General features: G+C 41.6%; 1 protein-coding gene across 1 annotated transcript in view; it reads left to right on the plus strand.

Annotated features, from left to right (window-relative positions):
- The window catches only part of msmo1 (methylsterol monooxygenase 1), a 45,693-nt gene extending 41,468 nt beyond the window's left edge, over positions 1-4,225 (plus strand). The window contains exon 5 of the mRNA XM_052043803.1: positions 2,989-4,225. Within this exon, the coding sequence (XP_051899763.1) occupies positions 2,989-3,196 (208 nt within the window). The 3' untranslated portion in view covers positions 3,197-4,225. The remainder of the gene's footprint in view (positions 1-2,988) is intronic.
- Positions 4,226-24,000: the final 19,775 nt, after the last annotated feature.

The raw sequence follows: 24,000 nt of genomic DNA on the forward strand, positions 1-24,000 counted from the left end.
AATATTCTGCAACTGCTCTGAGACATTTTTGACCCTGGTACCTGGGAGGCAACACACCATCCTGGAATCTCGTTCACATCCACAGAATCTCCTGTTTGTCCCCCTAACTATCGAGTCTCCCATCAATACGGTTCTCCTAAGACTCCACCTTCCTCGGCTGTGCATCAGAGCCAGGTGTGGTACTGATGTACACCAGGTGCTGCTTCGCGAAGGCCTTATATAATTGCAGTAAGACTTCCTCACTCCTAGAATCAAACCTTCTTATAATAAAGGCCAATGTAGCATTTATCCTCCTACGCACATACTTCTCTTATGTTTTGGCTTTAAGCCACTGGTAAAACAAACAAGCATATCCAGGTCTGTTTGAACATCGACAGTTCTCAAACCATATAGAAACACTCCACTTCTCTGTTATGTGCACCAAAGGGGATGACCTGACATTTTTCCACATTATATTCCATCTAACATGTTATTGACCACTCACCCACTTGTCATGTCCTCTTGAAGTCTCTACACCCTCCTCTGTATTCACAATACCACCTAGTTTAGTATTATCAGCAAATTTGGAAATATGTCATTTTATCCCCTCGGCCAAATTATTCATATAGATCATGAATAGTTGGAGCTTAAGCTCTGATCCCTGTGTTACCTCACAAGTAACAATGGCCTATCTGAAACTGGTTGCCTGTCCAGTGACCAATTTTCAATCCATTTAAGTACGTTACCCACAGTTCCATGTGCTCTAACCCTGTTAACTAACCTCCTGCGTGGGAGCTTACTGAAAGCCTACTGCAAATGTAAATACACCATATTCACTGTTTCTGCCTTTTCTATTATATTAGTCACATCGTTAATAACATACAACAAATTAGTCAAATGTGATTTTCCTTTCATAGATCTATGTTGTCTTTGCTCAGTCCTGTCATTGAATAATATCAAGAATAATATTTATTACTTCATTATAATTTCCAGTATTTTCCAGATACTAGGCTAACAAGTCAGGAGCTCCCTGTATTCATCCTCCCTCCTTTCCTAAAGAGTGGGGTCATACTTGCTACCTTTCAAACCAGGGAAACAATTTCAGAATCTGAAGAATCTTGGAAGGTGATAACCAGAGGATTCGCACTCTCAAAAGCCACCTTGCTTCAAATCTCTGGGATGTCCATCATTAGGTTTTTGGGACTTATTAGCCCTCAAGCTCACCTACTTTTTTTTTGACTAATATCTATTTGCTTCAGCTCCTAATGTATATTCTCTGATATATATGGCAGGTTTGTGTGTCTTCTTCTATGAAGACAGACACAGGTGATTGTTTAATTCTTGTGCATTTCCTTATTCCCCATTTAAAAATACTCCTGTGTCTGTCACTGGGGCTGACATTTGCCCTTGCTAGTCTTTTCCATTTATCATGCTTCTAAAAGCTCTACAGTCTATTTAATATTTCTTACCAGTCTTCTCTCATGTTCTGTCTTGCCTTTCTTTATCAATTTCTTGGTCCTCCTTTGCTGAGTTCTAAATGCACACAATTGTCACGTACCAGCAACAAAAGAAACACACAGTCATGTACAAGTGTTAAAACTATTTAATTAATAACTACTTATGATAATAAGAAAAATAAAAGTAAAAATGTTAGATCTTAAACATTAACCCCAAAACTAAACTCAAAGTGTATGTGTGGCAAATTCCCAAACTCCAAGTCCACGAATAGTTCTCAAAGTTCAGTTCAGCAAGCCATAAGGTGAAACGTGAGCAAAGGCTTCTTCAACAACCATCGTTGACTGAAGAGGAAATGTAGAGAGAAAATAGAGTAATTACGAAATCCAAATGTTCCACGATGGAACCCATACGACACCTCAATCACTGATCTCCATTCCTTTGTTCTGCCGAAGTATCTGCCACCCCGAAAGGCATTCGAATCGTGGCTATCCACACAAATACCTGTTTCCTTCTACAGGTTAACGACAAAGTGGACTCCACTGGATTATTCCAAAAATCCATACGTGGATTGTAGTGACAGACACTTATTGTTTTTCCTCCATCGATACAGAGACTAGCAGGCAGTACTCTCTCTAGCTTGCTCTCTCGCTCTCTCTCTTCCAAAAAAAACGTCAGCACGTCCTTATCTCCTGTTGTTGTCATAATCACGCCCCACACACACACTACTATACTATGTCTTAAAAGGACATTCACCAATAGTAACTTAATCCGTAATACAATTCTCAGGCCCCTGCTATTTCCAGCAAATTTATTTAGCCAATTCTTTTGATTTAATACTACCCTTTAATTTTTCTGATCAGCCAGAGATGAATCAACTTTCTTTCTGGGGTTTTGTGCCTGAAAGGAATATTTTTCTTGTGTATTACTTCCTTAGCGGCAAATCATTGCCCGTCCACTGTCATGTTCAGTGTGTTCTACCAATTAACCATAGCTAACTCTCCTCACGCATTCTAATAGTTTCTTTTATTTAGGTGTAAGACCCCAGTTTTGTACTGAACTACATCAATTTAAAACTCATTGTAAAATTCCAAGAGACTCCTTGACAACAAGATTATCAATTAAACCCTTCTCACTGCACAAAACAAGATCATTAATAATGTTTTCCCTAGTTGGTTCCTCAACATAATGATCTAGAAAACTGTCTAAAATTCTTCTTCTTTCACCTTATTACATAAAATTTGATTACTCTCTGTGTAGGTCTCCCACTGTTCCTGTATTTCTCCTTTCACATGCATAACTTGAGCAAGAGGAGAGACAGTTGGATCTTCTCTGAAAACTTGTCATTCTTTCAGTATTAAATAATACAGCTATAAAATCCCACATTCTCCAGCTGCTGGAAATGTGAAACAAAGACAGAAAATGCCAGAGATGCTTATCAAGTTAAACAGTGGGAAGAGAGAAATGGATATTTTAGTTAATGTAGTTAATTTGGTTCTGTGCCATTCTTGTGTGGTGTTATTTTAACATATTACTTTTTGTTTCTATCTTCAGTGGTTACGACATCCCTATAAATCCATTGCATCTGATCCCCTTTTATGCTGGAGCCCGGTTTCATGATTTTCACCACATGAACTTTGTTGGAAACTATGCTTCAACTTTCACCTACTGGGACAAAATCTTTGGCACTGACTCACAGTTCAACGCTTACTACACAAAGGTGGCAAACAAAGGAAAACTAGAAGATAAGAAAACACAGTGAAGTCCATCAGCATGTAACTCATTGTTCAGCAGTTTCTTTCCAAATTTCCATTTCCATTCAGAAGCATTTATAACCATTCTTTGAAAATGAAAATGTTTTACAAGTGAAACTGGGAGGAATGTAATGCCCTAGACATCCACCAAGGTTTCCCTAAGTCCACTCCTGCCATGAAAGGTATTATTTAGGCAGTGTTGGAGCTCTTTGCTGCACTATATTGCCAGTTTATATCTCTTGTATGTCTCCAGGAGTCTTTGAGATCTGGAGATACAAATTCCACATCCTGAGGCCCAAGGAACTGAAACCTTCATACTTGAATCACTGCTATTGTTTTAGAATAAATTTACTAAATAAAATATAAAATAGAAAGTCTAAAATGATACACTGTCTAATTATTCAAACTACTGAATTGTGAATTGCATTTTTGTGTACTGATTGCTCCAAATCTCAATGACACAATGCAACCTGATGTGTCCAAAAACAGGTACTTACATTTTAAATCAGCAGTTGCATTATCTTGGACCACAACTAATAATCACTTTGAACTCTTGGATGTGAATATAGTGAGAAAGAATGTGTCTTAAACTGGTCAAACTTACACATTTTTTAAAATGGGATAGTTGCGTTCTCGTTAAATGTATCATTTATCCATGATATCTTTGCGTAAGTGCTTGAATGATAAAACTAGAATACATTGAAATTCAGAGATTATATCACTGGGATTTGCAATTGTTTTGTCCTTTCCTCATTTGTGCCCACTAGTTGTGGGGGGGTGGGGGGGGGGAGTGTAAAACATGAATTGTTACAAAAACGTCTCATTCAGTTTTTATTATCTAAAAGTAGTTTGAATTTTGTTCAATCCTGCTGATTTTCTTCATAAATATAAAAATGTATTTATTATTTAGAGCTTCTAGATGGTTTAGTATTATATTCTGTGGTCCTTAGATTAATATTTGAACATGAATATGTTGAAAAGTCTATTTGTATTTAATTTGCATTAAACCTCCAATAAAGCCTTCTCTCCATTGCAACAGTGACAGGTTTAAAACAATGTTAAACCAGAATGAATAATTAAGGGAATTCCCAATCACTTTATGTACATGATATGTATGGACATGGTAATCATCTGTAATTCCTAAATAGTAATATACAAATGGTATGCAGTCGATTGGCAATAAACCTAAGAGGTTTAATTTTGCACCATAAAATCAGGTACAGGCAGTGAATCCCTGGAGAAGTATGGAAGATGGAGGAGTATACTTAAGAAGGAAATCAGGAGGACAAAAAGGGGACATGAAATAACTGGCAGAGAAGATTAAGGAGAATACAAAGAGATTTTATATTAAGGGAAAAAGAACAGGGCCCCTCAAAAACTGAAGTGGACATTTATATGTGGAGCCACAGGAGATGGGCGAACACTATGAGAGGAGGTGCTGGGTGTCATTGGATGTTATCGATGTACACAATCTCCGGGACCCGATCAGGTCTATCCAAGAACACAGGTGGCTAGAGAAGAAATTGTGGGGGCCCTGGCTTAGATATATGCATCATTTTTAGTGACGGTGAGGTGCCAGAAGACTGGAGGGTGGCTGATATTGTGCCTTTATCTAAGAAGGGCTGCAAAGAAAAAACTGGGATCTGTAGACCATTAAATCTAACATCTGTGGTCGGCTAGTTATTGGTGGGGATTCTGAGAGATAAAATATACATGCATTTGGAAAGGCAGGGCTTGATTAGGGATAGCATGGCATTGTGTGTGGGAGATTATGTCTCATGAATTTGATTGAGCTTTTGAAGAAGTAACCAAGAAGGTCAATGAGGGCAAGATAGTAGATGTAGTCTATATGGAATTCAGCAAGGCCACGTGGTAGGCTGCTCTGGAAGGTTAGATTGGATGGGATCCAGGGAGAGCTAGCTAACTGGTTGTAGAATTGGCTTGATAGTAGGAAGCAAAGGGCGATGTTGGAAGGTTGTTTTTCAGACTGGAGGTCCGTGACTAGTGGTGTGCCTCGGGTTGGTGCTGGGCCTATTGTTATTTGTCATATATCAATGATTTGGATGAGAATGTACAAGGCATGGTTTATAAGTTATACACTAAAGTGGTATCATAAACAAAAAGGAAGGTTATCAAGAATTACAGCGGGATCTTAATCAGCTGGGTAAGTGGGCCGAGGAATAGCAAATAACCTTTAATTCAGATAAGTGCAAGGTATTGCATTTTTGGGAAGTCAAACCAGGACAGGACTTTCACATTAAACAGTAGGTCCCTGGGGGACCCAAGATTACAAGGTACAAAGTTCCTTGAATGTAGTGTCACAGGTAGCCAGGGTGGTGAAGGTGGCTTTTGGCACGTTGGCCTTCATCAGTCAGAGCAATGAGTATAGAAGTTCGGTTGTCATGTTGCAGTTGTACAAGACATTGGTGAGGCTGCACTTGGAGTATTGTGTTAAGTTTTTGTTGCCCTGCTGCAGGAAAGATACCATCATAGAACCATAGAACACTCCAGCACAGAAAACAGGCCATTTGACCCTTCTAGTCTGTGCCGAAACGTTATTCTGCTAGTCCCACTTACCTGCACCCAGTCCATAACCCTCCAGACCTCTCCCGTCCATGTATCTATCCAATTTATTCTTAAAACTCAAGAGTGAGCCCACATTTACTACATCAGATGGCAGCCCATTCCACACTCCCACCACTCTCTAAGTTCCCCCTAATGTTCCCCCTAAACCTTTTCCCTTTCACCCTAAAGCCATGTCCTCTCGTACTTATCTCTCCTAATCTAGGTGGAAAGAGCCTACTCGCATTAACTCTGTCTGTGCCCCTCATAATTTTGTAAACCTCTATCAAATCTCCCCTCATTCTTCTACGCTCCAAGGAATAAAGTCCTAACCTGTTCAATCTTTCTCTGTAACTCAATTCCTGAAGACCCGGCAACAGTCTAGTAAATCTTCTCTGCACTCTTTCAATCTTACTGATATCCTTCCTATAGTTAGGTGACCAGAACTGCACACAATACTCCAAATTTGCCCTCACCAATGACTTGTACAACCTCACCATAACATCCCAACTCCTATACTCAATACTTTGATTTATGAATGCCAGGATGCCAAAAGCCTTTTTTACAACCCTGTCTACCTGTGATGCCACTTTCATTGAATTATGTATCTGAACTCCCAGATCCCTTTGTTCCTCCGCACTCCTCAGTACCCTACCATTTACTGTGTATGTCCTACCTTAATTTGTCCTTCCAAAATGCAACACCTCACACTTGTCTGCATTAAATTCTATCTGCCATTTTCTGGCCCATTCTTCCAGTTGGTTCAGATCCCTCTGCAAGCTTTGAAAGCCTTCCTCGCTGTCCACTACGCCTCCAATCTTAGTGTCATCAGCAAACTTGCTGATCCAATTTACCACATTATCATCTAGATCATTGATATAGACAACAAACAACAATGGCCCCAGCACAGATCCCTGAGGCACACCACTAGTCACAGACCTCCAGTCTGAGAAACAATCATCCACTACCACTCTCTGTCTTCTCCCACACAGCCAATTTCAAATCCAATTTACAACCTTTCCATGGTTACCTATTGACTGAACCTTCTGAACTAACTTCCCATGTGGGACCTTGTCAAAGGCCTTACTAAAGTCCACATAGACAACATCCACAGCCTTCATCTACTTTCTTGGTAACCTCCTTGAAAAACTCTACAAGATTCGTTAAACATGATCTACCACGCACAAAGCCATGCTGACTATCCTTAATCAGCCCTTGGCTGTCCAAAGAATACCTTCCAATAATTTACCTACTACTGATGTCAGGCTCACCAGCCTGTAATTACCTGGTTTACTTTTAGAGCCTTTTTTAAACAACGGAACAACATGAGCTACCTTGCAGTCCTCCCGCACCGCACCCGTGGCTAAGGACATTTTAAGTATATCTGCCAGGGCCCCTGCAATTTCTACACTAGTCTCTCTCAATGTCCGAGGAAATATCTTGTCAGGCCTGGAGGATTTATCTACCTTTATTCGCTGTAAAGCAGCAAGCACCTCCTCCTCTTTAATCTCTATATGTTCCATGACCCTACTGCTTGTTTCCCTTCCTTCCATATCCTCTATGCCCGTTTCCTGAGTAAATACTGATGCAAAAAACATTGCTTAAGATTTCCCCCATCTCCTGAGGCTCCACACATAGATGACCACTCTGATCTTCTAGGGGACCAATTTTGTCCCTTACTATCCTTTTACTCTTAATATACTTGTAGAAACCCTTTAGGTTTACCTTCACATTATCTGCCTTCCTGATTTCCTTTTTTTAGTATTTTCTTACATTTTCTATACTCTTTGAGTACCTCATTTGTTCCTAGTTGCCTATAAATCTTTTGAAAACCAAGGTTCCCTATGCTTTTTAACTTTGCCTTTAATCCTGGCAGGAGCATGCAAACTCTGCACTCTCAAAATTTCGCCTTTGAAGGCCTTCCACTTACTGAACATATCCTTGCCAGAAAACAACTTATCCCAATCCACTTTTCCTCGATCATGCTGGAAAGAATGCAGAAAAGATTTACAAGGATGTTGCCAGGACTCGAGGGACTGAGTTTTGGAGGGAGGTTGAGCAGGCTGGGTCTTTATTCATTGGAGTATAGGAGAATAAGGGGTGATTTTATAGAGGTGTATAAAATCATGAGGGGCATAGATAGGGTGAATGCGCACAGTCTTTTTCCCAGGGTTGAGGAATCAAGAACTAGATGCCATAGGTTTTAAGGCAAGAAGGGAAGGATTAAATAGAAACCTGAGGGACAACTTTTTCACACAAAGGGTGGTATGTATGTGGAATGTGCTGCCAGAGGAAGTAGTTGAGGCAGGTAGAACAACAACATTTAAAAGACATTTAGACAGGTACGTGGAGGTTTAGAGGAATATGGGTCAAATGCGAGCAAATGGGAATAGATTAGATGAGCATCTTGGTCAACACGAACGGGTTGGGCTGAAGGGCCTGTTTCTGTGCTGTATAATTCTATTCTTAAATTCATTTGGGCTGTTTGTCTTCTGTTTTCGTACCAGCTGTAATTTTTTTGTGCATGATCAGTATCGATCGTGCATGATCAGTATCGATCATGCAGTGACTCCAACACAGAGAAGTCATTGGCAAACATGTTGCAAAATTCCTCCTTTTTGTAAGGTTTTATTGATCAAGAGTTTCACCAGTTTCTGAATATTTAGTCAATGAGTTGATATGATTACACAGTATTTAAATATTTGTTAAAATACTCTAAGGACACAAAATTCCAGTTTAATTCATGACTGGAGATTGTAAATTCAGCCTAGTCCCTTTCAACCACATAGCAATAATGTAGTAAAGGGACAGGGGTTTTAGTGCAGTCTTGACTTCTACATTGATTTTGTCTATTGTATTAGACAGTTACCATATTCCTTTTGAAAATATATTGAAAACCTCATGTCGACAGGCATACATTTCTCACAGCACCAGTAGGTGGCAGTGTTAAATGTCATTCGACATTAGTTGCCTAAGATAAGATATCTTTTATTAGTCACATGTACGTTGAAACACACAGTGAAATACATCTTTTGCGTAGTGTGTTCTGGAGGCAGCCCGCAAGTGTCGCCACGCTTCCGGCGCCAACTTAACGTGCCCTCAACTTCCTAACCCATATGTCTTTGGAACGTGGGAGGAAACCGGAGCACCTGGAGGAAACCCACACAGTCACGGGGAGAACGTACAACCTCTTTACAGACAGCGGCCAGAATTGAACCTGGGTCGTTGGGGCTGTAATGGCGTTATGCTAACCGCTACTAAAATTGAGATTTTATACCAAACATTTGAATTCATGCTCTGGCCATGAGGTGGCTCTGCTCTAGTGAGTTTGCTTAAATTTGATTTGAATGTGACATGATGTGGGAGTATTAATTTGTAATTGTGATTGGTGGGATGTTAAGTTTTTAAATCTCATAACTGCCTGATCCTAACTGAACATTTATTCCATTCAGTTATTTTTAGAGTTCACCTTGGATCCCAGCCCAGTTGTCTTCTCTACCTCCGAAGCAGTCCCATGAGTTGAGGGTGACTTGCTTTCACTCTAGTTCTTTGGCTGTGAGGTGGCTGAAGAGCACTATGTAGGATCAGCAGACTACCACAGATGGGGCAGTGGGTGGTTGACAGGGCAGGTGAGTTGTTTGGGAGGTTTTGTACACCCTCCACCATTTTGGCTGTGTCCTCCTGCTGAACAAACTTACTGAGTCCCCAGGTGATCTTATATTTTGTGTTGCTGTGGCTCAATGATTCCTACAAATTGATGATGATGATGTTACATTTTTTTTCAAGGAGGCTTTGAGAACATCCTTGAAGTGCTTCCTCTGTCCTGAAAAAACGTATGCAATGATGGAGCTTGGAGTAGAGTACCTTGGTAGAATGGTGCCAGGCCTGCAAACGTTGTTGAAGTTGGCTGGCAGCCTTGACGTTGGCTTGGGAGAGACACTGATGTTGATTCACATATTCAACCAAAGGATTTGGAGGCATTCACAGAGACAGCATAGGTGGCACCTCTCCTCAGTGCTTTGAGGTAACTGTGGTAGGTAGTCCATGTGTCTGAAGGTTCAAGAGAGTCGGGATCACCACTATCTGACAGACCATGTGTTGTGTTTGATGTCTTAGTCTTCAACTTATCCTTTCCTCAGATGGTCAAAGACTACTGTGCAGGTGGTGGTGAATTTTGGCATTAGTATGTATGTTCACTTAAAGGTGACTCCTGAGATATGGAAAGTGATCCATATTTTCCAGGGTATGCCTTGGATCTCTGTTGTCAGGGGGCAATGTGGTGCTCTGAAGGTGGGTTGATAGAGGACATTAGTGTGGAGAAGATGTGTATGTCACAGATGTGGATTTACAGCATTCTGGCATTTATTAAATTGGTCAGTGTTGGATGTCCTTGCTCATTCAGACACCTTATTTGGGTGAACCCCTTTGCTAATTATACGAGAACCCTGAGCACAATGATCGATAGCTTTTCACAGAACTGGAGCTGACCTTGGAACAGATGACATGGGCTCACACTGCTGATGCTGAAATAAAAATAGAAAATGCAGGTCAGATAGTGAGAGAGAAACAGAGTTAACAGTTCAGGTCAACAACCTTTGATCAGAACAATTGAGGCTGAAATACCTCTGTCTCTGACTGTGCTCGCTCTGGATTCATAGGGTCACCCAGGTAGCATCTTGTGGAGACCACTAACTGACCATCAGTCATGAGGGCCATAGCAAGTAATCAGAGAAAATTTCATGTCCTTCCCTCAGAAACTGTTTTCTTGTCACCATTAAGAACTGCTATTATCAGCTTTCCCTGAAAAAAAAATGTTTGATCCTTCTACTCTGGAAAAATATTGACATTTCCAATCTCTCCTTTCACTCTAAAGTCCATTAGTCTGCTCTTGCCTACCAATTCTGTGCCCATGTTTTCCAGAGTAGCTTGTTTAAAGTTCTCCAATCAGATTTCTGATCCATCATATTAATGAAATGGCTTCTCTGATTCAGTGACAAACTATCCCTCCATGTCCTCCTTATTTTTTTTCTACAGCCTTTGTTATGATTGACTGCACTGTCCTTCTGCAATGGCTGTCTCCATCATCCAGATTAGATGAATCTTTCTTGTGTGATTCCATTCTTACTTATCCAATCACTCTCAAAGAATAATCCATAATTGCTTCTCTTCCATTCCTGCCACTGCCTCTGATGTCCCTCAAGAATCTATCCGTGACCTGCTGGGTTTTCACCAAACTCAGTACTCTCAACAATGCCATCTGAAAACACAAATTTAGGTTCCGCATTTACATGGACAGCACCCACCTCATTCTTCACCCATGGCAGTGTTTCAGCAACCCAGCCGCTTCACCTCCAGAATTCCTCATCCCCTCCACTCCAAATTTCTTTGCTTCCTTTTAAGGCATCCTTAAAACCATCCTATTTCAAATTTTTCATCATCTGTCCTGTTAATATTTATATGACTTGGTGTCAGATTTCACTTAACAACCTTTGTGAAATACATAAGGGCACAAAATAAATGAAAGTTGTCGTGGGTTCATCCTTTTGTTACTAAACCACATAATATTGTATGGTGATGGCAGGAACTGTTCACGAGTATTTGTCTAATACCTAAGTGGTTGCTAACTCTGACTGGACAAATTCCAGGAGATTTTTATCTCATGATTTTCCACCCACTTTCATGTTCCTGACATTGTTCACCTGGCTTGCTTATCCTTCACATTCGTTGGCTGCAGCCCAGCACAGGTATAAAGTGATGGGTAGAAAACAAAAGATGACATGATGAGGAAAAATTTTTCATTCAGTGCGTGCCGAGAAGTCATTGTCAGCAGACCGGTTGAACCAAATTCAAATTTCTATTTTGAAAAGGCATTTGATGAGTACTTGATGGAAAATTGGTTCAGCAGCAAGAAGCAAAGGGTGGTGATGCTTTTGTAACCGCGTGACTGGCAGGGTTCCACAGCACTCAATGATTGCTCTCTTGCATTCTGTAAAATATGTCGAAGTGTTAGACGTGCCAAGGGTATGAAAAAGAAGTTTGCAGATGGTACAAAAAGTGCCTATGAGGTTAGCAATGAGGAGGAAAGCTTTAGACTGACATACTGTAGATAGTCTGGTCAGTCAAGTGAAGAAGAGTTAAATGGTATTTAATCCAGAGTTCCTTCAAGTGGTGCATTTGGGGAAGAGCAATGAGGCATAGGAATGAAAAATAATTGTGAAGAGACTGAGAGGTGCAGAGGAACAATGGGACTTTAGGGTATCTGTCCACAGGTCCCTAAATTTAGCAGGGCAAATTGATAAGGTGATTGAAAAAGGCATACATGATGCTTTCCTTATCAGCTGAAGTTTAGAATATAAAATCAGGGAGATTTTGCAAGAACTGTATGCAACATGAGTTGGACAACAGCTTGTATACAATGAACAGTTCTGGTCACTATATTACATGAAAGATGTGATTGCACTGGAGAGGGCACAGAGGAGCTTAAAGAGAATGTTGCAATGACTAGAAAATCGTAGCTATGTGGAAAGTTGGGACCTGAATGTAATTGTTTTCTTTGGAAGAGAGGAGGCTAAGTGGCGACTTACTTGAGGTGTATTAAATTACGTGGAACCTAGATACACTAAGTAGGGAGCTATTTCTCGTAACTGAAAAGCCAAAAAACCAGGGGGCTTGGGTTTAAAGTAATTGGTAGAAAGAGTAGACGGGCGATGAAGAAAACTGTTTTTTGCCTTGAATGTGGTAGAGGTAGAAAGCCTCGAATGTGGTAGAGGTAGAAAGCTTCATTATAGAAGTACATGGACGTGCACTTGAAGAGCTTTGAGCAACAGGACTTTGGTCTAATGCTAGAAGGCCGGGTACAACACCTCGTATTCCGCCTTTGGGAGTTTCCAACCTGATGGCCTCAACATCGATTTGTCTAACTTCCAGTAACCCCACCACTTTTTCTTCCCCCCTCCCCCCCCCCCCCCCCCCCCACTCCTTTGTTGTTCCTTATTCCTGTGGCTCCTTTCCCCACCTTGATGAGCTGCCAATCTCATCTCCTTCCCTCCTCCATTCTTTATTCCATGGTCCACTGACTCCTCCTACTGGATTCCTCCTTCTCCTTCAGCCCTTTGCCTCTTCTACCTATCATCTCTCAGTTTATTACATCTTCCCCCTCCCCCACCAGCCTACCTCTCCCCTCTCACCTGGACTCACTTATCACCTGAACTCACCTATTCCCTGCCTGCGTGTGTTCCTTCCCCTCCCCCCACCTTCTTATTCTGGCTTCTGCCCTCTTCCTTTCCAGTCCTGATGAAGGGTTTTGGCCCAAAACATTGACTGTTTATTTCCCTTCATGGATGCTGCCTGACCTGCTGAGTTCCTCCAGCACTTCTTGTGTATTGCTCCAGATTCCAGCATTTGCAGAATTCCTGTTGTGTCTGGGTCTTCTTTGACTGGACTTGCATGGTCTCAATGGGCAAAAGGCCTCCTTCAGTGCCATAAATTTTCCACAATTTCTTGGGATTACAGAGAAGGAACTGGAGATTGGGTCTAACTGGATAGCTCATAGAAAGCCAGCACAGGTTTTGACAATAGTACCTGAAGGGGAGCACCTAATTGTACCAACATTAACAGGCTGTCGGCTGTCTAAGTGGTTTGTGACACAAACCCCAGAAATTGACCAATAATGACATTCCAAAGACATATGGGTTAGGAAGTTGTGGGTGTGCTATGTTGGCGCTGGAAGCATGGCAACACTTGCGGGCTGCCCCAGAACACTACGCAAAGATGCATTTCACTGTGTGTTTTGATGCACATGACTAATAAAGAAATCTTATCTCTGGGGAACAATGGGCTCTGTGATTGTACAAGTTTTAAGAACAGTGAGAGAGGGGAGATATATTCCTGAGCTCCTGTAGTTCTTGACTCTCCCACAGGGCTATAGTATTCATAAATGCTAAAAAAAGGTTCCATTGTTAGAAATCATTGAGTTATAAAACTTTAGAAACGTGCTAGAGTCAGTCTGAAGGACTTGTTCGTTTATACATAGCATTTCATGTCAATATGGTTAGCTGGTTTTGACAACTGAAAGACAACGGAGAAGTTTTGAAATTTGTATTTTCCCACCTGAAATGCAGTCCCATTGTGAATATGTAATCCATTCAAACTGACTTACCACCTAAAATTCACTGCATGTGTAACACTATTGTAACTATAGAACTTGTCTTTGATCAATTGGAATGCATTTAATATTTGTGATTTTTTAAAATATATTCAAAATTGTATTAAATAGCTTATACAGAGACCAAACATGTGAGGTGAAAAGAGCTGAAGCAAATTTGCTAGAGCCAAGAGAGAAGGTGGGGGTAAAAAACTTTGTGTTAGATCAAAGAGGAAGTTGCAATAAGAATTGTTTATGGCTCATGGTGTTTTACCTTAAGATAAGACCTGTCAGCCACCAGGATACCAGTGATTGGGGAAAGGTGATATGGCCGGTCACGAGAAGTCATGTTTCATTGGATTGTCAGCAGACCGATCTCAAGAGTTGTGACCTCGTAGCATAGAAGGAAAAAGGAAAGGAATCGTAGTGTCAGCTATTACATTAAACTTATTGTAACCTTTCAATCTTGAATAAAAGTTCTTCACCATAGAAAGGGGAATTTTGGTCTTTTGTTATCGTTTGTCAGGACTTTTGCACAGGAGGTGGTGGTAATTCACTTCTGGTCCTGTTGTAAATATAGGTAGGCAGGGGAAGACTCCAGTTCTACAGTTAGATGGCCAAATGGCCTCCTCCTGTTCTGCCTCCCCTCCGATAGTAATTGCCAAGAGAATAGCTCCTTAATTACCCAACTGGATGTTAAAGAGCTCTTTTCCCTTTCCTAATAGTTTATTAATAATAAATTAAAAGATAAAGTTAAAGTTCTTTCTAAATAGCCAGTGATAGTTGTTTCTCAGGCTGCTTAACTAGTATCTGTAGAAGAATGTTTTAATTCTAAAAGATTTAAGTCAATTCTGAATGATTAGCTAAAACTATATTAAGCAAATAATTCTATTTTCCATGGTCTGATTGCTCAAAGGCTTTCCACCAAATAATGTAGGTAGTCAGGAATTGATCAATGCAGCATCACAGATCCAACAAGACCAAGAACAGAGTTTGTGGGAGAATATCTTGTATGTTTATGGCATTTCACCAGATATAAATGACATAAAGCAGGAAAATATCATGAGACATTTTGGTATTTGAGCCCCATGTTAAGTCAATCCTCTCTAGTTTTATACCTATCATTGAGAATAAGAAGGTTATAGGGTGAGGGGGAAGCGGACTGGGCGAGCCTCAGACTGTGGTTTGTGTCACCGACCTGAAATAAATGAAGAAGGTTGGAGCACAGGTATATGGATCAGATTTATTTGTGATTATGTTACAAAATTTCCTCCAATGCAGCATTTTGAGTAATTGAAGTGTTTGGCTTTATACTGTGTGTAAACAAAGTGATCTTATGACCGCACGTCAGCAGGGAAGGATTCATTTCCGCATCTGGGATATAAACTAATGCACCAGTGCACACACACCGCAAGGTCACTGTATCCTTCTTATGTCCCCATCGCTGAAATTAAATGTAATTTAATAGTGGAAAGGCAAAAACATGGAGCGACAAAGATCCACAAGTATCAGGAAGATGGTTCAGTTCCACTTGGAGTCTATTTTCCTGGTCCATGGAGAGGTTCCTGCTGGTGCTTCGGAGGCATAATGTCTTGAGCAAGGCAGACAGTGGGAACCAGTGTAATCTGTTCCAACAGGTTCAGTCCCTATTTAGTTTTTGACCTGGAATTCATTGTTTAAAGTTGAAAATAAAGGAGAAAAATATGTATATTGAATGAATGCAAAAGCAATTTGCATGGGTTGAAGTGCACTAGTATTTTTACATGCACGAATGTATACTCCACCTAAATTTCTCACGAACAAGGAAGTAATATGAAAAGTATCTTATGCATCACAATACTACTCTACTTGACTTCCTCATTCGCTGAAGAGTACTCCCTGTATGCTGTTAGCACCTACTATTATTCCATGGCACCTTGAATGTCTCGTATGGTTACGAGTTGGGCAGGTTGAGCAATGCCTGTTTCTAATTTCAGTTTTATACAAAATTGGGTGGAATATACATTCACACACAGAAAGGCAATGCTAGTGCACATCAGCCTATGTAAATTGGTTTTTGTATTCAATTAATACATATTTTTTCTCCTTTTAAAAATTTTAAACAGGGCCCTTAATCACATTTTGGGCTAATCTGTGAAGTACTCAGAGGATCCACTGACCCCAAAGAACTTTGTAAATCTGTTACATAGTGAAGTTAGACACTGCAAATGCTTCCTCAAGGGGCCTACAAGCTAATGTCATGTTTCAATGAAATTTTAGCATATCTTTACTTTGTAACTGTGGAAACGGATTCAAACTGCTAATAACACTGCAGCCTAAAACATTACGGATAATTTCCTATTATCAAGAAATTTAAAATTGCAATGACATTTATGAACATGGAAGCAGCAGTAGGCTATTCACCACATCAAATTTATTCTGCTGTTCAAAGAGATCATAGTTGAGTGATATGTTAACTTCATCCACCACCTTGGTTCCATATCCATTAATACTTCTGTTTACCAAAGGTTGAACAGTCTCAGATTTGAGCTTTTTGTGGGAAACAAGTCTTACAATACTTCCATCCTTTTGTGTGAAGTAGTGTCTCCTTACTGGTTTCTCAGATAGCCTTTCTTGGTTTTAAGGCGTTGTTTCTTTGTCATGGTCTCTCTCAACTACAAAAAAAACTTTTCTTTATCCATCTTATCAATTTCTTTCAAAGCCATAAGCACCTTAATTGTTACCTCATAACCTTCTATAACAAGCTTAGTTTATGTCATCTCTCTTAACTTAACCCATGGCACCCTGGTTACATTCTGTTGAATCTATGCTGCTCTGCTTTTGAGGCTGATATCTCCTTTCGAAGATGTTGTACTTAGGCCTGTGTACAGTACCACAGATATAATCTAGTTGGGGTTTTGTATAATTGAACCAATTTTTCCCACTTCTATTCTATCCCTCCTGCTATAAAGACTGAATTTCCATTAGCAGCATTGTTTTTTTTGTGCTTGAAATGAAACATTTACTTGGATGTGTAAATTTCTTTGAACCTGTAGCTTTCATAGCTTGTAGCCTTTTCTAAAATGTTTAGATCCTTTTTAATTCAAAAGGGGTGATCACCACTTAAGTGCATTGAAATCCATCTGTCTGCTCATTATCTATCAATGCTTCTTGCTAACTTCATGCTCCTTTCAGCACTGTTACAATGTCACCGGTAATTTTGTTATCAACTAACACTGAAATCTGACCTTTGCATTATCTAAGTCATTAGTAAGTATGACGTACATTTAAAACTCTGGAACCGATCTTTAGATCATCACTTGTGATATGTTCCACGTTAATGCATATCAAGCTTGGAATATTGTGAAATGACCAGTGCTAATGAAGATTTTTGTCTAAACCTTTTAAAGGGAAGCTGAAGATACTCAGTGTTGGAAAACCTTGCATAGTATAATATGCACTTACACTAGATGGATGGCATTGAATTTGAAGTGGGCATTCTAATTCGTGGATGCCAGTCTCAAAATCTTACTGCAACTGATGCAACTGGTAGACCACTGCCTCACAGCACCAGATACTTGGGTTCAATCCTGACTTTGCATGCTGTCTGTGTGGAGGTTGCACATTCTCCTTTTAACTGTGTGGGTTTTATGTGGGTGCTCCAGTTTCCTCCCACATTTGGTATATTAATTGTCCACTGTAATCAGAATCAGGTTTATTATCACTGACTATAGCATGAAATTTGTTGTTTTGTGACAGCAGTATAGTGCAAGATGTAAAAATTACTACATAGTTGCAAATAAATAAATAATGCAAAAGAGAAATAATAAGGTAGGGTTCATGGACCACTTAGAAAACTGATGGCAGAGGGAAGAAGCTGTTCCTAAAATATTGAGTGTGAGTCTTCAGGCTCCTGTACTTTCCTCCTGATGGTAGTAATGTGAAGAGGGCCTGTCCCAGATGGTGAGGGTCCTTAATGATGGATGGGGGCTTCTTGAGGCACCGCCTCTTGAAGATGCCCTCGATTGTGGGGAGGGTTGTGCCCATGATAGAGCTGGCTGAGTCTACAATCAATTCGTTGTGTCTTACTCATGTGAGTGCAAGGTTGTTGTTGTGACACCACTCAATCAGCCGATCTATCTCACTCCTGTACGCTTTCTCGTCGCCATCTGAAATTCTGCCAACAACAGTGGTGTCATTGGCGAATTTATAGATGGTGTTTTGAGCTGTGCCTAGCCACACAGTCATGAATATAGAGAGAGTAGAGCAATGGGCTAAGCACACATCCTTGAAGTGTGCCTGTGTTGATTGTCAGCGAGGAGGAGATCCACACTGACTATGTCTCCCAATAAGGAAGTCAAGGATCCAGTTGCAGAAGGAGGTACAGAGGTCCAGGTTGTTGATTAGTACTGAGGGGATGATGGTGTTGAACCTAATGTATTGCCCCTAGTGTGTAGGTAAGTGGCAGAATCTGGGGAGAGTTGATAGGACTATGGGAAGAATATAATAGGATTAATGTATGATTAGTGTAAATGGGTGGTTGATGCTCAGCGGGAAGTCAGTGGGCCAAAGGGCCTGTTTCCATGCTATATCCCTTTGACTGTAGGAAGAGGTGGAACCCAGGGTTCCTGCACGCAGGTTGCCCAGAATGTCACCAAGTGCTGTGCTAGTGGGAGAAGCTAGAGAGGGAATTGTTTGGAGGATCTGTCCCAGTGTCGCCCGAAAATTAATGACTTCACATCTGTGATCAAGGTTTGTGGCCAACTATCACTAACCAACACTTGCACTGCTACACTCACGCACTTATCAGGACTAACATCCTTACGGCATCTCAAGGCTTACATACACATGCAGCCTCTTCCACCAATGCAGACGTATCATAAGCATGTTGCAATACTGACTAATGATTTTCTTTCCCCATTTCAAGAGAAAATAGCTTGTAACCATATATGTATATATTTTATTATGACATAGAAAGAGGCCATCCAGCGTATCAATGGCAGCTCTCAGAGCATTCATGGTAGCTCTCAGAGAATTTCTCTCACAAGCCACCTACACCAGTGGTAGTTTATAATAGCCAATAAATATAACAACCAGCAGATCTTTGGGATGTAGAAGGAAACTGAAACACTGGGGGAGCCCATATGGTCACGGGAAGAAAGTGCAAACTCTACACAGACAGCAACAGCTGGCACGGTAGCGTAGTGGTTAGTGCAACACTATTACAGCGCCAGCGATCGGGGTTCGATTCCTGTCACTGTCTGTAAGGAGTTTGTACGTTCTCCCGTGTCTACGTGGTTTCCTCTGGGTTGCTCCGGTTTCCTCCCACACTCTAAAGACGTTATGGGTAGGTTAATTTGGGGGTTTAAAATGGGCGGCGTGGACTCGTTGGGCCGGAAGGGCCTGTTACCACGCTGTAAATAAAAAATTTTAAAAAAAGAATCGAACCTGGGTCACAAGAGCTATGTGACAGCTTCACTAGCTGGAGAATTCTGCCATCCAGATTAAAAAGAACTGTCTAAGCTGGCCTACAGTGTCAGTTGTTTGGAAGAGAGGGTGCTGGTGATCACTGGCTCTGCTGCCACAGCTCTCGATAGGAGCTGCATTGAAGATCATTAGGGATGACAGAATCGAGACATAAGAAACTGCAGATGCTGGAATATGGAGCAACAAACAACCTGCTAGAGGAACTCATTGGGTTGAGCAGCATCTGTGGCGGGGGTGGGGGGGAGGCGGTGGGTGGGGGTAGAAGAATTGTCAACATTTTGGTTTGAGACCCTGCATTAGGATTGACAGTGGAGAGGAGAGATGGCCAGTATACAGATGAGAGGGGGAGTAGGGAGACAAGAGGCCAAAGATTGGTATACCAAAGAGGGGTGAAGGATGACAGGCAGATGGAGCTAGATAAGGCGGGGAGAGTGGTGGGGCTGTGAGACTGAGGTTGGTGGATGATCGGTGGAGGCAGACGATAAAAAGGCAGATGGACCCGGGAGGGGAGAGTGAAGGTGGAGATAGCTAAGGAGGGCTATAAGTGGGAACACAGGCTACCAGGATGACAGAATGTTCATATCTAATTCTCTTCTTATCCCTCATTCCACAATGATCTAGTGTTTTAACACTCAAAATTTGCCCCTATTACCAGCTTCTCCTTACCAGGGTCATACTCTTTCGCCCTTCTGATTTCATATAGTCGAGACTAACCACCAGGCCACACCCCAGTGACAAGAGCTGCAGTCATCAGAGGAGGAGAAAGTAGGGGTGAAATTTATTTCCTGATTGGTAGTGCTGAACATGTCATATGGTAGATTCTGTGCATTGTATTCAATTTCAGAAATGCTGTTCCATTGATTTTAATAAAAATAAATTTTGGAAACAGAATTCAATGCACAAACTTTAGCATATCATGGACTTTACAAGTCTGTTTTTCTAGATGACAAATTACTTAGTCTCACACTCACCAGCTCAGATCCTTTCATTTCACATAGAGCAGAAGGTAAGAAGGAGATGGGATCTGTACCTAGTGCATTTCCAGACAAAATTGGACCATTGTTGGATCAGGGGAAAGATGGAACAGGTGTCAGATCTTGAAGGTTAAGGTCACACAGTAGCTCCATCCCTGAGGACTCACGTGATAGAGTAACCTAGAGACAAAGGGTTCAAATGGAGATGCTTGGGGAATTGTCTGGCCTGCCTGAAATCCTCTGAGTTGTCTGGGAGCAAATGGTCAGGATATCCTCAACCTTACACAAGACTATTGATCAAGCAGTCCTTATACTTTGTGAAATGGTGGCCAGCTCCCCATCAACACGAGGTACCAAACATGATGCGGTGTCTGACAGCTGTCATTCCAACTTCCATTGGAGTACAGGCAGGAACAACCTAATGTAAGAGTGCCACATCAGACACTCTGATGCAAGCTCATCCTCCTGCCATCATGGCTCTGGGTTCCATTGTTGTCAGGGTGACACCATTGTCACACTTCCCCATTCGATAGATATGCCAGTTAATGCCCCGAAACAGGGGAGTTCCACTGACTGTGAAGGATAAAAGTTCTCTTGGGATGAGAACATGCATTCTTTCATGAGTGCCAGTCCTTCAGGATCCTCCCAGTCGCTCATCAGCCAGAGTGTGAGATGGTGTAGGCTCAGCCAAGCCATCTAGGTCAAAGTATGTCACCTTTGACACTCACCAACTTTTATCGACGCACCATAGAAAGCATCCTATCTGAATGCATCACGGCTTGGTGTGGCAACTGCTCTGCCCAGGACCGCAAGAAACTGCAGAGTTGTGGACACAGCCCAGCGCGTCATGGAAACCAGCCTCCCCTCCTTGGACTCTGTCTTTACCTCTCGCTGCCTTGGTGAAGCAGCCAGCATAATCGGAGAACCCACCCACCAGAGTCATTCTCCCTTCTCTCCTCTTCCATCTGGTAGAAGATACAGGAGCCTGAGGGCATGTACCACCAGGCTTAAGGACAGTTTCAATTCCACTGTGATAAGACTATTGAACGGTTCCCTTATACAATGAGATGGACTATGACCTCACGATCTACCTTGTTGTGACCTTGCACCTTATTGCACTGCACTTTCGCTGTAACTGTGACACTTTACTCTGTATTGTTATTGTTTTTACCCATACTACATCAATGCACTCTGTACTAACTCAATGTAACTGCACTATGTAATGAATTGACCTGTATGAACGGTACGCAAGACAAGTTTTTCACTGTATCTCGGTACAAGTGACAATAATAAACCAATACCAATACCGAAGGAGCTGGATGAACTCAGCGAGTCAGGCAGCCAGTCCTGATGAAGGGTTTCAACCTGAAATGTTGACTGTTCATTTCCCTTCATAGATGCTGCCTGACTCGGTGAGTTCCTCCAGCTCCTTTGTGTGTTGCTCCAGATTTCCAGTATCTGCAGTCTCTTGTGTCTCCATCTAGATCAAGAGTTGCTCTTGAATACACTTCTCAACATGGGCAAATTCTCCACTCGAAGGAAGCAGCTATCATCAGCTTCAGGAGTACTGCACAGAAACAGGGCCCATGGAAGACAGAACTAAGAGAACTGCTAAAGTTGATTAGTGAATGATTGTGCGGTATCACCTTTGATTTGATGCATAAAAATATTTGCTATATTTAATTGTTTGGTTCTGGCTTTCATGGATTTTGTCAAAGGCAACATAGAAAGGATCAATAAAAGAAAGATGACAGTGTAGATGTGGATTTCACTTTGTTCTTAGCATTGCCCATCCCTATTTACCATTGGAAATGTTGAGGAACTGTTTACCTGACCTATTGCAGTGCTTGAGATGAACGATCTCATTGCCATTTTGGAGCAGCTCCAAGATACCTAAAGAGTGAATGGACAGGAAAGAGGATGTTGTATGATCAATGTCCATCATCCTGTATTAAAGTACTGAAGTAGCAGCTGTCCTTCATTTTTGAGCACTTCAAGTCATGGCCTCTCCTGAAGCTTTCGCAACTTGCTGCCATCTAGACGGGAGATGGCATATACTGGACCATTGTTCGACTGTAGTTAAAAGGCAGGGATTTGGAAGATAGTGGGTTGATTTATGTTGTATAAAGGAGAGCACTGTTCATTGTCTTCAGGTTGCATTCACAGGGGTAAGTGGAGAATTTTGTTCAACATCTTTAGAGCTGCGCTCATTTATAGAAACAAGTGGGGAGCTTTCATCAGTGTCTTTGGGGTGCTCCCAAAGATCCTTATAAGTGGGAGGAATGCTTCACAAGATTCTGAGTTGGATCTTTCACTCTGGCTTAATGGCTTCCAACAGGTCCTTGCAGCCACAGGATTAAGTGCCCAGTTTAGGTAATTTTCCAGTCCATGATGTTCCCCGGGATGTTTCCATTGATAGAATGGGCATTGGGAGTGCAGCTGAAATCGAGGGAAATTGGTGAGGCTTCCACTTGATGCAGGTAGTTGTTGTCAGGATTCAGCCTGGTGGGATGATAAATTAACACTTATTTCAAGCAACGTAGTGTAACATCTTGACCTGAAACATCTTGGCCTCTGCCTCCACTGATGCTGCCTGACCCACTGAGTTCTTCCAGTGGTTAGTTTCTATCTCCAGATTACTGCATCTGCAGTCTCTTCTGTCTCCAATGTGCATCACTCCCCTTGCTTTCCCTGCACCAACTTCTTCCTCCACCAGCTCACTTTCCTCTTCATTATCCGAACAGTCTTTGCGTTCTGCCACTTGTGACTCCTCCAGGTCCAGCCTTATATTTGCTACTGCATTATATTGTATACTGAAAACACACCAGTGCCATACTGGTGACATTGGTGGGTGCATATCAAGAGCCCCTCTCCATCTGTCCAGGGAACTGATGCCTATTTTCAGCATTTGCCATTCAGCATTTGGTAGCTTGTTCTGTGACCTATCAGTAGTCTAATGGCTTTGTTGTCCTGCTCCTGGGTCTCATTGCTTGTGTTCCTCATGGGTATTATCAGTCATGATTAAAGGGAGTATGTCTTGTTACTAAGAGCCATCTTCTGCCTCGACATGGAAAGTAATAAGGAAGAGTGAAATCCACAGGATAGAGAGTCAGGAATGAACCCTAACCTCATTAGTTGAGGGCAGTGATAGCCTTCACCAATGGGTAAAGTGTAGCCATCAGTTCTAGCAGGCAGCTAGACCTGTTCCAGAAGGCTGAAGTTATCTGCTAGGACTTGGTGTGACTCTAACCATCCCTTGAGTGATTTCTGTCCCTTTATCAGAAAGCAATTGCGTTATCAGTACGCCCTGTGATCATCATTGTTTATCTTCTGAGCCCTAAGATATGGCACCCAATGTGGCACCGATGCTGATCAAGAGCTTGCCTAGAGTCAGCCATAAAGCCTAATAATTAAACTACAGAGGTTACAAATCTCTCTCCAATGGTTCTAAATTTATCTTCAGGCAATCTCACAGCACAGCTTCCATGAACAAAGCCTTTCAACAGTCAAACAAAACAAAATTAAAGTTGCAAGTTTTACTGGCAGAGACACTGGTTGTTTCTTTAACCTTAGGTGACTCCTTGGGGATAAGGTGGACTTACTTCACTGCAGTTCAATGGGATCTGAAGTGGCTGGTGAGCCCTATGTGGGATCTACAGACTGCCTT

The sequence above is a fragment of the Pristis pectinata genome, chromosome 2 (assembly GCF_009764475.1).
Source record: "Pristis pectinata isolate sPriPec2 chromosome 2, sPriPec2.1.pri, whole genome shotgun sequence".
Classification (NCBI taxonomy): Eukaryota; Metazoa; Chordata; class Chondrichthyes; order Rhinopristiformes; family Pristidae; genus Pristis; species Pristis pectinata.